At 37.6% G+C, this 15,739-nt stretch overlaps 1 protein-coding gene across 3 annotated transcripts in view; it reads right to left on the bottom strand.

The window, feature by feature from the left end:
* The window catches only part of glg1a (golgi glycoprotein 1a), a 37,808-nt gene that overhangs the window by 20,712 nt on the left and 1,357 nt on the right, over positions 1-15,739 (bottom strand). For all 3 annotated transcript variants that reach the window (XM_062992728.1, XM_062992712.1, XM_062992719.1), the window contains exons 2-10: positions 4,744-4,773; positions 4,480-4,566; positions 4,176-4,391; positions 2,379-2,582; positions 2,213-2,284; positions 1,854-2,040; positions 1,149-1,360; positions 445-566; positions 134-235 (exon numbers count right to left, since the gene is read on the bottom strand). In XM_062992728.1, coding sequence (XP_062848798.1) covers positions 134-235; positions 445-566; positions 1,149-1,360; positions 1,854-2,040; positions 2,213-2,284; positions 2,379-2,582; positions 4,176-4,391; positions 4,480-4,566; positions 4,744-4,773 — 1,232 coding nt within the window. The remainder of the gene's footprint in view (positions 1-133; positions 236-444; positions 567-1,148; positions 1,361-1,853; positions 2,041-2,212; positions 2,285-2,378; positions 2,583-4,175; positions 4,392-4,479; positions 4,567-4,743; positions 4,774-15,739) is intronic.

Raw genomic sequence — 15,739 nt, 5'->3', positions numbered from 1 at the left:
CATTCCTGACTCATGGAGGGTAATAAAATATACACAAACTGCATTACCTGGCCTCTAAGGGATGGAAAATCAAATGCATTGCTGAATGCACAGTCACTGTACAGACAAGGTCATGAAATCATTAGTCACTCACTTCCAGTCTCTGGAGATAAAGTACTGCAGTTCCAGCAGCCTGTGCTCACAGTCTTCCACCATCTTATCAGTGTAAAGATGTTCCATTAAACAAGAGAGGATCCTATCCAGCAGTAAAGAGAATATCATATTTACCACTCTTTTCCACCAAACAGTGATCATTTGTAAAAAAAAATATTTAAGTTAAAATGCAGAAGAGCAAATTCTCTGACATTATAATACACTGTGAAAGCTTGAAATTCTAATTCATCCTAGTTCACATAGTCACTTAAACTAAAGAGGACAAATGGGTAAGTTATCAGGTGTACTCACATTGGGTCTCCATTACGAATGTGTTTGCATGCAGTCTGAATGACTGATTCACAGGCTTCATTAAGAGCTCGGTCAATCCGATAATCTGCTCCAGGATCAGTCTCTTGAATCAACGTTTGGAGCTAAGGAAAACACACAGAATAAAAAAGTTGGAATCAATTTCAATATCAATGTGTCAGTTTGTTTTTTTCCATTCCAACACAGCGAATGAACTGACTTGACCATTGATAAAATGAATCCCAAATTCACTCAGACATTGTATAAATTATTAAATAGGGTCCGAACGTTATTGCAGCTCAACATTATGTAGTGTACCCTGTAGCCAAATAGCAATTTTGGCAGCTTTTAGCAATTGCTCCAAGTATCACAGAGTCATTTAGACAAAAAAAAAAGCATGTTGGATACATGGTAAGTTTTTATTACTCTGAATTAAATAAAGTGATTAATAATAGAGAGGCTTTGTGGGAGAGCTTGTGTTATGATGTGAATTCATTATGTAATAACTTTGTTGGGGTAAACATGTGTGCAGTGGAATTGCAAACTCTATTACTAAATGGTGGTCATTATCTCTGGGTATTGTGCATCAGTGTTATTTATAAATATGTTATTTCCCCAATCAAATTCTGTGAAAACAAACTTCCTCTAGAGCACAAGTGAGGTCAGGCTTTAACAGCAGCCCATTCTTACTGCAAAACTGAACTCACAGCTTTCTGACAGAGGTTGTCCGACACGCCCTTCTCCCGGGAAACTCTCATGAGACAGTGGAGGGTTCGGCCCTTGTGGTGCAGACCAGAGCAATGCGTGTCAATTTCCCCGCGGCAGTGCAACACAATTTCAGGACTCAGTGAATAATCCTCCATCAGCATGCGTCTGTAGTCCAACATTTCCCCCTGACACTCACCACTCACAGTACGTCCTGACAAACACAAGGAGAGAGAGAGAGAGAGAGACTAAACAGCTAGAAAACAGACACGGCAATGTGGGCAGATCTGTCCAAACTCTGACAGCAGCATCAAATACAAAGTGACACACATTTTTACATTTCGGCATTTAGCACACGCCCTTATCCAAAGCGAATTACTAAAGCTGAAGGGTCTTATTCAAGGGCCCAGAAAATACTTTCCTGAATTATAAATTTACATTTACAACCCCATATCAGAAAATGTTAGGACAGTATGTAAAATGCAAAAGAAAAGTGTTTATTACATTTACTTTTATTTCATTACAGCAGTAGAACTTTCTATTTAATCATAAACCAACTTGAGCACTATAATCGGTCAATGACTCAATGCACAAATGACAAAGAAACATGTATGTAATAATTCAAATTTGGCACGTTTGATGAATGTGGAACATATCAGTAGTACATTGCATGCACAAGTAGCCTAAAGCTTTGGTTGTACCCCTACCTCGGTGGACGGCTGACTCAAGGCACAGCAGCAGATAGGAAAGCTTGGCCTCTCTACCTCGGGGCAGGGTGGTGTCCACATTGCAACGATATTTCCTCAGGTCTTGTTTGCAGGCTTTGGCCAGTGAGTAGCTCACCTTATAGTCTTGTGCTATTAGCTTCTGCCTGGTAGAAAGAGCCTCCCTACACTGTGCATTGAAATGATGTGTAAAAAAATATAAAAATTAAAAAAAAGTACACATTATGACCATACACATCATGCAGTATTATGTTTGTCTTAAGTATTAAAAGAATAGAGAATCTATATAAAAGGCAGATAATCAAAGAATAAGCTTAAACCAGAACAACTGGTTTAAATACCTTTCCAGACATAGAGTCTTCAAATTTGTGGTGGAAGAGACATTTGTAAACCCTGCCCTCTCCAGCTGGAGTCTACACCACAGAAAACAAATCATATGAGTGTGTATTTCTCTACATAATATAACAGCTAGATCTTTTTGAGCTGGATTACATGTGTAAGGCATACATTTTCACAGAAGCGCTCACGGTCATCCCGACATGCAAAGTAGAGATGTCTATCCAGGTGAAAGTCATCTGAAGAGAGCTCAGCTACACGCATGATGGACTTCTTACAGTCTTCTTTAACTGCATAATGTCCTATTTGTTCCTCCACCTCACTCACCAGTGCTTTCTCCAGGCAGGCTATCACCTCTCCCTGAGAGTGTATATCCTGAGAAAGTGAAGGGAAAAAAAGTAAAACTGGGTTAAACTGGATTTCACTGGATAGCTTAAAGAGGCAAGTCATATCGAGTTAACTGCCTTGTATTTATTAAAGATTTAAGATAAGTCAGCTTTAATAGAAATAAGCTTTTTAGTTTTTTCAACAATAATCTTCCCAAAATGTAATTGAACTGCTATGCAAACAAAATTAACAGGAATATAAAAGGAAAAAAAACTGGTATGCAATTTGAGCATTTGTAAAAATCCAATAATGAACATAGAAGGATGCAAATCATATGGCCAAGTTTTCATTTGGGAACCACACACTACAACCATTAAATCCAATGACACAACAACTTTATATCACAACAATTAAGTGCTTTTAGCATACAAATTTGTACACATTGACCTGGCACTATCAACCAATAAAAGAACTGATTGGTTCTGCTGATCTGCAAAAGTACATTAAAAGGTTTATGGAGAAAATTCTCTGTTCACTCAATTTATTTTGGCTATAATTAAAATATTTTAACTGTAGTAAATCATACCACAAATGATAAAACCTTATTAGAAACATTTTTCCTAAATGCATTGAAATTAAACAAAACTGAAAATCCTATGACTATACATTTACGGTATTTAGCAGACGCTGTGCCATAATGTTTTAAGAAGCACCCTGTTGCAGGCCTGGTGCAACCTAGAATTTTTTTTTACAATGCTTCTGACATGGTAAGAGATGCTACATATGAATACACAAACATACTGCCAAGACAAGTTTTCCACACATTTAAAGACTTAACTAGAAGCACACCCCCAACACTTTTAGATTTTGCTCATGAATATGCATGTCAATTAAATCCTAGGACCTGACAACTTGGGGAATCTTCTGCGAACAGACACATCAACAAATGTAAACAACTTGCTGTCCTTATATTATCCACATGTTGTAGAGAAAACATGACATTAAAAAAGAGGCTTATAAAGCAGGTTAGAATATCCCTAAAATGAATTAACTCACATTGTCCATGATAGAACCAAATGCAAAATTGCTAGCCCATGTGTTCATCACTAACTGAAAGCATTACCACCATTAAACAGGTGCTTTAATAAACTGCCATTTACACTACAGTGGTAAATATTAAACTTAAAGTTGTCTGAAGGGCTCGACTGGACTTAAATACATTTGGTAGAAGCTGAAAATTGGATTACAGCACCCCTGAGCAGAGGATTATGTAAAAACTCTTTCCAGATTAACCTGAAGTCAACCAAATTGTTCCTGGGTGGGAGCCAGGCATAAAGCCACTTTATATAAAATTCCTCTAAATCTGTTAACAACCCACACATTTTTTTTTGCTCTGAAGCTGTTCAACTGCATTTATGACAGTGAGAAGTGTCAATTCATTTTCAAAATTAGTCAGCCACAGCCTGAATGCCAAGTCACTGCAAACTTTAACAGAACGCCAATTTCTGTCTCCAATCTGTCAGTCAGAACTTGGTCATGTTCATTTTTTTAAGCCTAAATCAGCACAAAGCTTCAGTTGTGACCAGTGTGTAAGGGGAACAATAATGCATCTCAGCAACACTGCAGTCAGTTTTGGCTCACCTTCTCGCCAGTATTAATACTCCCACAATGCAGTGCGTTGATGTCATCCTTGCATTTGTCCATAAATCCACAGATGAGCCGATAGTCACTGTAGATTATGGTGGTCATCTTTGTGATATACTGATTGCACTGGTATTCGGTGATGTTGCTACGGTGATCCACCAAACAAGACACCAGGTAGCCCTTTCCCCGCTCTTCTGCTGCACACTCCTTAATCTGTGTGCATTACAAAAAACATTTGTTATATCTCTTATACCAAGCTCAGAGAAACACCCTAAACTTTAAAGCAGACATTGTTACTTACATCACTAATGGTGCTCTTGCACACTTCAACAGCGACAGACTCGAACTTTGGATCTGTTGTCAGATTCAACTTGTAGTTCCATAGCAGCTGAAAAACAACAGGATTAAACATGCTAAATGAACAGTCTGTGCATATCAATGGGTATTAATTTTGCCAGAATGCACACAGGGTACTGGTATTATACAGATACTCACAAATACACAATTTCGCAACAGTTTAACATGCTTTAAAGAACAGTGGAAAACTAAAAAGACTCATACTTACATGGTTACAGCTGTCTGCAATCTCTGTTTCCTACAGGGGAGAAAACAGATCTTATATGAATTTATAGTATCCGCTGTTATACTTCCTGTGTGACTTTGTACATGGAGCTTTCACGAAAGTAGCAATTATGCACATAACTTTTTTGTGTGTAAAAGGTTAAGAGGTGTCTACTATAGGACATAACAGTACCAAGATCTCTTCTTTATGATTAGAAAATCTGCAGGCCTGTGTCCCACCAAACTATTACTATAACTATAGTACACTATGTCAGCAGTTGTTTCAATATTTAAAGTAAACTTCAGAGTAAGTACAGCGATTTGGAACAGCCACATTAGTTAGCCAATTAGAATCATATGAGAAGAAATGTCAGCTGCATTTTTTAACAATATTTAGTTAAAGAATTACCAAGCCCTTGTGGCAGTACTTACCAAAGCTAGCCTGTAAATATTGATATTATGTACTGTAGTGAATCAAGTATTTAAAATCCTTGCAAATAATCTAATAGTTCAAAAACAACATTTCTTTACAAATATTTGCAAAGAGGCAAGCCTTGACCAATATCTGCCCCTAAAATAAGAACTAAATGTTTCTTTTATACCTAAGCATATTTGCATCTCCTGTTTAGGATGTTTCTAAAGTGAAATGTCTTCATTTGTTGGAACGTTACAGTATAATTAAAAAAAAGAAAGACGTTAAAGCAAACTTTATAGTTTTTACGATTATTGTTAAAATTAGAGATGGGACGATCGATCGGCTACGAATCGGTATCGGCCGATTTTTAATCAAAATATGCTATCGGCGATCGGCGATATTTCCTAAAAGTAGCCGATCCGATCGTGTGATATATAAAGACCACGTTAAGTTAACAGCTCAGTGGATTGATCCAGACTTTGAGCTACGAAGGACAAACCATCACATCACCATTCATCAACCATCGTACAGAAACTATCGTGAAAGCTCTTACGATGTAATTTTGCTGATTGTAATATTTACTTTAAAAAGATAATTCAACCCGGTCACATCTGAGTCGATTCTATCAGCACGTTATATAAACTCCTGGTTCACTTTGGTAAATCGTAAGCGGTTCTTACTTGTGATGTAGATGAGAACAGAAAACGTTACAGAGCCAATCCGAGGCAAAAGTTTATTCATCACCAAATTCGTTAGTTCAGGATCATCTGCTGAACTTTTAGAAAACTTTTAGCTCCTTAAGACGGAACGAGTCTGACTCGGTTACAGATCTGTGGTAATAGCAGTTTAATTAAGCTTTTTAATGAAGCTTTTTAATGTAAGAGAGTCACACAAAATGTTCTGTAGTAGCTGGTGTTTATTTAAAACCACAACATTTAATTAATAACAGTAAACACGGAGGGATAACTGAGAAGAGAAACTTACGCTTCACATAAAAACGAATCAACTCATGAATCAATGAATCACTTATAGCGATACTGTGAAAAAAGCGTCTCTTCTAAAGGCACAAACACACACGCGCTGCTCCGGTTTATCTTCACTGTGAGGCTCTTTTTAAGTTTATTTACTGCTTATCCCCCAAACACATACATTTATTTACATACATGTCATACTGTCCCAACTTATCTTGAACTAAGGATTGTAAAACAAAAAAAGTTAACTGTTAACATGCTTTCAAGTGAACAAGTTCTCTTTTCACCTGCTGGAAATATTAATTAAGGTCTTTCCCAGAATTCAAATGTAGCATTAACAAAAGACCTTTGACTAATGCTGGACTAAGTAAAGGTATAAATTGCTAACATTCTGCTAACATTTTATTCAAACTCTCAAAGCTTACACTCTTCCTACGGGAGTGTTGGATTTCATCCCAGTGCCTAACAGCAGTCAGAGTGCACAGTTTAATGCCACCCTCCAAGAATATGACTTCCCAGACCATCACTGACCCACTGCCAAACTGGTCATGCCGGATGATGTTGCAGGCAGCATAATGGTCTTCAAGTTTAACACTAAATTTAATATTGATTATGCCAGCTAGTGGACTTTTATTTTTCTTTATTGGAAAGAAACATGGCATTGTGAGTTCCTTTTAGCATTAGGGATGTTAATGATTAAATGATTAACCAAAAGTTCAATTAATGATGTTGGTTAAAATGTTATTTTAATAGATTTCCAACAGCTGACGCTTGGTTCCAAATGAGCTACAGAAGTATGGCATCCTAAAATACACTTTTGCCCACGTCCAGTGTGCAGGCAGCAGCTCTGCTTACAGCTGGAGATTTTAATTCAAACAGAAATATTTCTAATGCATTTATATAATGAATGGTGAATGAATGAATTGAAAACAAACTGTGAAACTACTGTGTGTCAGTATGGAGTCTGACTGCATTTAAATCTCTTTACATGTAGATCTATGTGTTAAAACTTTCTACTTTTTCTACTGATGTGGATATTTTGCATCATGCTACAGTACAAAAGTGAAACGCTGATCAGCATCTTATAATAACAACACTAATGTAGTCAGGAAAATATTTAATACACTGACTACATTACAATTTTTATAAGAATTTTCTGTATGTGCTTGTGCTGCTGACTTTGTGTAAAACTTACATTCCGAATGCTGAACTGGTTTTACAATCTACAGGGTGGGCCATTTATATGGATACACCTAAATAAAATGGGAATGGTTGGTGATATTAACTTCCTGTTTGTGGCACATTAGTATATGGGAGGAAGAAAACTTTTCAAGCTGGGTGGTGACCATGGCGGCCATTTTGAAGTCGGCCATTTTGGATCCAACTTTAGTTTTTTCCAATGGGAAGAGGGTCATGTGACACATCAAACTTATTGAGAATTTCACAAGAAAAACAATGGTGTGCTTGGTTTTAACGTAACTGTATTCTTTCATGAGTTATTTACAAGTTTCTGACCACTTATAAAATGTGTTCAAAGTGCTGCCCATTGTGTTGGATTGTCAATGCAACCCTCTTCTCCCACTCTTCACACACTGATAGCAACACCGCAGAAGAAATGCTAGCACAGGCTTCCAGTATCCGTAGTTTCAGGTGCTGCACATCTCGTATCTTCACAGCATAGACAATTGCCTTCAGATGACCCCAAAGATAAAAGTCTAAGGGGGTCAGATCGGGAGACCTTGGGGGCCATTCGACTGGCCCACGACGACCAATCCACTTTCCAGGAAACTGTTCATCTAGGAATGCTCGGACCTGACACCCATAATGTGGTGGTGCACCATCTTGCTGGAAAAACTCAGGGAACGTGCCAGCTTCAGTGCATAAAGAGGGAAACACATCATCATGTAGCAATTTCAAATATCCAGTGGCCTTGAGGTTTCCATTGATGAAGAATGGCCCCACTATCTTTGTACCCCATATACCACACCATACCATCAATTTTTGTGTTCCAACAGTCTTGGAGGGATCTATCCAATGTGGGTTAGTGTCAGACCAATAGCGGTGGTTTTGTTTGTTAACTTCACCATTCACATAAAAGTTTGCCTCATCACTGAACAAAATGTTCTGTGTAAACTGAGGGTCCTGTTCCAATTTTTGTTTTGCCCATTCTGCAAATTCAGTGCGCCGATCTGGGTCATCCTCGTTGAGATGCTGCAGCAGCTGGAGTTTGTAAGGGTGCCATTTGTGAGTAGCTAATATCCACCGAAGGGATGTTCGACTGATGCCATTTTTCAGTGACATGCGGCGAGTGCTACGCTGTGGGCTCTTGCTGAATGAAGCTAGGACAGCCACTGATGTTTCTTCATTAGTGACAGTTTTCATGCGTCCACATTTTGGCAAATGCAACACTGAACCAGTTTCACGAAACTTGGCAAGCAGTTTGCTAACTGTAGCATGGGAGATGGGTGGTCTCGTAGGGTGTCTTGCATTGAAATCTGCTGCAATGACCCGGGTACTGCGTTCACCAGACATCAACACAATTTCTATCTGCTCCTCACGTGTTAACCTCTGCGACATGTCAATGGCTGTAAACAAAGAGAAGCTTGTAAATAACTCATGAAAGAATAAAGTTACGTTAAAAGCAAGCACACCATTGTTTTTCTTGTGAAATTCTCAATAAGTTTGATGTGTCACATGACCCTCTTCCCATTGATAAAACTAAAGGTGGATCAAAAATGGCCGACTTCAAAATGGCCGCCATGGTCACCACCCATCTTGAAAAGTTTTCTCCCTCCCATATACTAATGTGCCACAAACAGGAAGTTAATATCACCAACCATTCCCATTTTATTTAGGTGTATACATATAAATGGCCCACCCTGTATTTTAAGGTTTATCAATTCACTGTGTGCAAGTAAGCAGTTCAAAAATAGAAAGCAGCCATGCATGCCACTTCCTTAAACAACCGCCACAGTCTCTATGCTTATATGATTTGGGTTGCGAAAATGATTCAGTTGTAGTGGAGGCTGAGGCCCCACTGGACACACATTATAGCTCCCACATTGGGAAGCAGTGCCTTAAGCATGTGAAAGAGAGTGCTGCAAATAATTAAGCATGAGATTTGCCTGTATAAACAAAAGTGGGATTAGTGCTGGGCATTGCACAGAGGAAATTAAAGCCTTGCTCAACCTCAACCTAGTCCCCAGTGTAGGGTTCAAACTATACATTACCATGTCCAGATACTTGGAATGCATGGAAAAACACTCACAAATATCTTGTTTACAGTTAAAACATTCCATGTACAACATGACTGTACCTTAACAAATATTTTGTGTAAGACTAACAAAAGAAACCAGAAGAGTTATTCACCACAAATCAGTCAGAAACTACTGAGCTGTACAAAGTAAAACAAGTGAAAAACAGACAGCTAAACACTAAAAGCCTGAACACTAGCTTAGGTGCGCCTCTCTAGGTTTTAAGCACGCCACCTTGGCTAAATACAGCTGTGGAATAGTCTGCCCTAGATTTCCATCGCCACAAAAAACACACACACAACATCCTCTAACAAACAGTATTCTTCTCCTCCATTGTTCCACACTGTATTGTCCTGGCTGAAAACAGCCCTTTAAAACATGCAACCGCATTAAGCACATGGCACAAAGAGCAGTTTTGCCAGGTTGTCTTAACCATCGATTTGAAGTACCATCGGTTAACCTGTCGAGTGCATTCATGTCAACAAGGCTTCATGCTTTATTACATTAAAGCACCATGGCATAGCAAACATGGATGCAAAGTAAAACAATAACGTGGACAAACACCAAAGCTGGTTTAGAATTTAAAATGCAGAAAGGAAAGTCAGTAGCCTACACTGAGGGCTCACCAAATACACAAATCAGCCTTTATACTAGGGAAAAATACAAAAGATAAAAAAAATGTGTAAATAATAATAATAATAAAAAAAAAACATTAAATTCACACGTCTTGTGTTAAACAAGCAGTCAAAATATGTGTGACAAAGATCTGTAGCTTAACTATTAATTTAAATCAACCGTCAGCTTTTGGAAATGTATTTAAATGGACCAGATTAGTTTTAACCAACAGCATTAATCAAACAAATAAGTTATTGTTAATTAGTCAAGTATTTATATCCTTAATGCAAACTGAAAAAAAAATTTCAGTAGAGATGGGACGATCGATCGGCTATGAATCGGTATCGGCCGATTTTTAATCAAAATATGCTATCGGCGATCGGCGATATTTCCTAAAAGTAGCCGATTCGATCGTGTGATATATAAAGATCACGTTAAGTTAACAGCTCAGTGGATTGATCCAGACTTTGAGCTACGAAGCACCAACCATCACATCACCATTCATCAACAATCGTACAGAAACCACAGTGAAAGCTCTTCATGACCTAAAATAACATCATTAACGTTGTGCATCATACATACGATGTAATTTTGCTGATTGTAATATTTACTTTAAAAAGATAATTCAACCCGGTCACATCTGAGTCGATTCTATCAGCACGTTATATAAACTCCTGGTTCACTTTGGTAAATCGTAAGCGGTTCTTGCTTGTGATGTAGATGAGAACAGAAAACGTTACAGAGCCAATCAGAGGCAAAAGTTTATTCATTACCAAATTCGTTAGTTCAGGATCATCTGCTGAACTTTTAGCTCCTTAGACGGAACGAGTCTGACTCGGTTACAGATCTGTGGTAATAGCAGTTTAATTAAGCTTTTTAATGAAGCTTTTTAATGTAAGAGAGTCACACAAAATGTTCTGTATTAGTTGGTGTTTATTTAAAACCACGACATTTAATTAATAACAGTAAACACGGAGAGATAACTGAGAAGAGAAACTTACGCTTCGCGAAAAATGACTCGTGAATCAATGAATCACTTATAGCGATACTGTGAACAAAGCGTCTCTTCTAAAGGCACAAACACACACGCGCGCGCTGCTCCGGTTTATCTTCACTGTGAGGCTCTTTTTAAGTTTATTTATTTTATTTAATAGTGTAATGTAGTGAACACAACAGAAATTTTGTAGGATAATCATAAACAATATGAGCAGAACCAGTGCATCATCATGAAGTCTGTGGCAAACAATTTATTACAAGTACTAACTAAATATCCTAGTAATCCTAGGAGTAGTAACTGTCATGTCTGAGAGAGAGCTTATAGTCCATATGTAGCGCCATCCGAGTTCCATTTTTTTGGACACTCAAAGAAGCTTTAAGGGGAAGAAGATTTTCATGTGATGATGTCAAAGCATCGGTGCATCGGTGGCTACGTGCTCAACCAAAAACATTTTTTTGCTGATGGCATTAAAAAATTGGTACGACGCTGGGAAAAAATTGCATCGAACGGTGACTGTAGAAAAGTAAATGTAATTTGTTCAAGTGAAAAAACGTGTGGAAACTTTTTGAAGAACCCTCGTATATCTACCAAAACAAGGAAAATAATATGATCAATTTAGACAGTACAAGACCAACCTTTACACAGATGTTCAAATCAACAATGTTAAAAAAAAAACAAAAAAAAACCTATAAAAAGGGTTTGTGATTCCTGATACCAACACTCCAGATGATTGCCTGAATGTTATACTTTATTCTCAACTCCTTTTTTGACCAGCTTAATACAGTGCAATGCTTATATTGTTAACAAAACTGTCAGTGTGACTCTAGGCAGTGTTAGGCAGTAACAGGCAACCATACAGAGGTCTACTGCATATATTGTAATAATAGAGAACTCAGTAATTTAACTCAGTTTGCCCACAATTTCCAAAGGAGTCCAGAAAGGCGGCCATAATTAGCCAGCTTAAAGTAGAAAGGGGTCAGGGCAGTATGGCAAAAATATCTATCTAACTACATTTTGCATAAGTAGCGAGTATGAGCAGGTTAAATTCTGAACATTTGAATCTGTGTGTAACTTTGTTTACAAAAATAATGTGGCTATTCCACATCATGCCCCAGTAGAAAGGTAAAACTCTACTTTAATATATGACTGTCTCTCTATTATTCAATTATTATTATGGTTAGTTAGCGCTTGTAATAAACTGTTTGAGAACAGCTACCAGTTAAAATCTATATTATGAAAGCTGAACTGATTCTGCTCATGGTGTTTAAGATCATCTTATTTTTTACTTTACTGCTATGTTCTCTAAACAGTAAGCCGTGTTAATGAAACTCACTAATGTGTCTTGTAATGGGAGAACACATTATTGACTACTAGACAGGGACATTGTAGTTGTGTCCTAGTGCATTTAAAAAAATAAACACGAAACTGTTAGTTCAGTTGAGCAAAAACCAAAGGCACTTCGTGGCATGGATTGGGCCTCATACCTAGGGCTGTTGCGCTAACCGCAAGCCAACCGCAGGGCATGCCATGCAACCGCAACACCGCGATGTTTATGTTTTTTCTTTCTTTTTTATTTTTTTGTTGCAGGGTGCATCTTGTGTTACGCGTGCATTCGGGCGTAATAAATGTTAAATGAAATCATAATGAAAATTAGCTAAGAGCGACATTTTTCCGCAAACTGTTCGCATCCGTTGCTGCTGAGTGTCAGGCTTTGTGTTTTAAAATGGAAACAATGTCAACATTAATTATAGGCAAGTTTATTAATGATCAAATTCAGTTCACACACAATAAAATACTTGTAATTTAGACTATATTTAAACAGCCTTGGTGTACTAAAACACTTAATGACGGTTAATATGGCATTGCAGCCTGCAAATATTCTCTTGCTGGCTTGCTGGAATGATTTAAATGTATTTTTTCGTTGAATAAAAATCTATTGAAACGAATAATAACTTAAAATGTAGTATATATTGTTATGTTAATTATACCTACTAAATAGATGGTTAATAGTGGTGCGACAACCAGGCTAGATTTCCTCTGCTCTCTAAAGTCGCATGCAGGTACAGTACGTGTGTATTAGTGCAGCGAGCACACACACCATCAGAGAGAGTTTTGGTGCTGCCGGGAACATCGCTACCCCACTCAGATCCTCTCTCAAACAACATCAGGTGAACATGTTGGTTTTTCTAGCTCGCATGATAACGCAGGTTTAAGGGCTTACAGACTTTATTCTATTTTTTTTTTTACCATATTTTGATTAGATGTGCATTTAAAATATTTAGCCTAAACACTTTTTTTTCGTTTTACAGTGTATATCTATCCTAGGCTAGAAGCTAAATTTAAACCTTTTTTTAATAGAGAAAAGACATGCATTCTTATTGCGCATCTTAGCTCTGTTCTGTATTTAACAATAAACACACATTTGATTTGTCCTAAAGCTGTCTCTGTCATTATAAAGCAATAATATACCAAATCATAGCCTAACAATAAAGCTTGTTTATATAGCTCTAAAATCCAGATAAATTACGTAATTTTCCAAAAAATATATATATATATATGTTGCGATAATATCGCATACCGCGGTGTTGAGCCGCCTAAATATCGAGAGGGGAAATTCTTTCACCGCAACAACCCTACTCATACCCTCAGAGAGAAGGGTCAGAGTAAATCTAATCAATATGACCAGACTTGATGTTGACCAGTTTTGATGCGAGGGTGAGTAATGTAAATTATGTTACAGTCTTTACAGTTACTAGATGTTTGTTTGTAGGTTGAATGCCATGTTTACATGCTGGTAATGTTCATGGCAGGAAGGTTCATCAGATTTCAAGGTTAGTCTATTCATTAGTCATTTGATAGTGTGGATCATTAAATGTGTGTGTTTTCAGACCTGTTAGAACATGAACATGCACAGAAAGTACTCAAATTCCTTAACCAAAAGTTTATCTTATAGTCTTTGGCATTTTTAGCAGGCAGCAGGTTTGTGCATACCTGGGGCATTCGGTTAGTATGTGTCACTAGATGTGAACCCAACCAAGACTCTTCCAAAGATTTAGGGGTTAAACATAAACGCCACATACTGTCAAGATAAAAAATTATAAATCAATGTTACCCAATGTAGTGGTTAATAATTACACTGCACTTAGAGGTAATACAGCTGGCTGCCTATGACATCTGTCTGCACCAGAGTAAAAACCTTGCAAAGAATCTCTGGAGTGTAGAGCCTGCAGTTTGAACCCACAGCCAGTTAAAAGGACCATATACAGCTCTCACTTTGTACCAGCCGTACAATAAATTGCCTGGAAGGTCTGTGGGGCTGATTGCTTGGAAATGGCTGGCATCTTGATAGTTAGCAAGCAGATTGTTTAGCTTGGGCCCCTTATGAATTGCCTATTGTATCGAAAGTCAATTTAATATAAGCTCTTAAGGAATAAAGAATCCTTAAGCTGTATTACATTATTACATGACTGTCCTTTTCTGTGTGTACTGCATCTTCTGCAGTATTTTTTTTTTTAAATACACCTTCTTGACACATGAGTTTAAAGAATTGTTTTCTACAGATGTGTTTTATGGGCAGTGGTAGCTCACCAGTTAAGGCACTAGACAATTAATCAGAAGGCTGCCGATTCAAGCCCCACCATTGCCAAGCTGCCACTGTTGGGCCCCTGAGCAAGGCACTTAACACTTAATTGCTCGAACTGTATTTGGTTCCCACATTGGATAAAGCATCTGCTAAATCCCATGAATGTAATCTCATGCAGTCATCATCATCATCTAGACCAGGGGTCACCAACACGGTGTCCGTGGAGACCACGTGAGTCGCCCGCAGGGCATGTTCTAAAATAGCACTAGTAACTATAGAGCTCTGTCTAAAAATTGTTTTGTGTTGCTGTTCTTTTTGAATCAATAGCAGATGTAGATTTGAAAATGACATACTGAATGTAACATTTTAAAAACAAAAATGTTTTGTCTATGTGAGCTCTGATCTTGTCTGGGTGTGGAGTTTTATATTGTGTGCATAATGCTGAGACAAGCAAGCAAGCACAGCTATGATGCAGAGCGAGATGCAGGTTTTTACACCGAAAAAATAATATTGAAAAAACATACAAGAAAAGCGAAAGAAAACTTACTATTTTCACAATGATTGGGAGGAATGTGGAGAGACACTACAGTACACGTCACAAAAAGGTCCATGTACATCGCAGCTTTTTTTTGCTTTTTTTTAATTCGTACATAACTGATAATTTGTACAAACATGGGAGTTCATGATTCGTTCTAAAATGTTGCAAAGGAAGTGATAAGTACAAACGGGACATGATTTGAAGATGTGACTGTTAATGATTTCCTTTGTAAAAAAAAAAAAAAAATGTGTGAAAAGGCCAGTGATAGCTCAGTGGTTAAGGTACTGGACTAGTAAACAGAAGGTTGCCGGTTCAAGCCCCACCACCACCAAGTTGCCACTGTTGGGTCCCTGAGCAAGGCCCTTAACCCTCAATTGCTCATCGTGTTAAGCTCATTGTGTAAGTCGCTTTGGATAAAAGCGTCTGCTAAATGCTAAAAAAAATGTAAATGTGAAAATGTGATTTTGATAAAAATGCTTCAAATGTGCTCATTCATACAAAACTGTCAAGAAAGATATTTACAAAAATATCAGAGATGTGATAGCTCTGACTTTCAAATATTGAAACAGATTCAGATTAGTAGAGATAAATAATGTTACATGTTGAAATATTTCTGTTTCCTACCAT

The sequence above is a fragment of the Trichomycterus rosablanca genome, chromosome 1 (assembly GCF_030014385.1).
Source record: "Trichomycterus rosablanca isolate fTriRos1 chromosome 1, fTriRos1.hap1, whole genome shotgun sequence".
NCBI classification, from domain to species: Eukaryota; Metazoa; Chordata; class Actinopteri; order Siluriformes; family Trichomycteridae; genus Trichomycterus; species Trichomycterus rosablanca.
The sequence above is the reverse complement of the archived record's forward strand: the minus strand, read 5'-3'. Positions and strand labels throughout refer to the sequence as shown.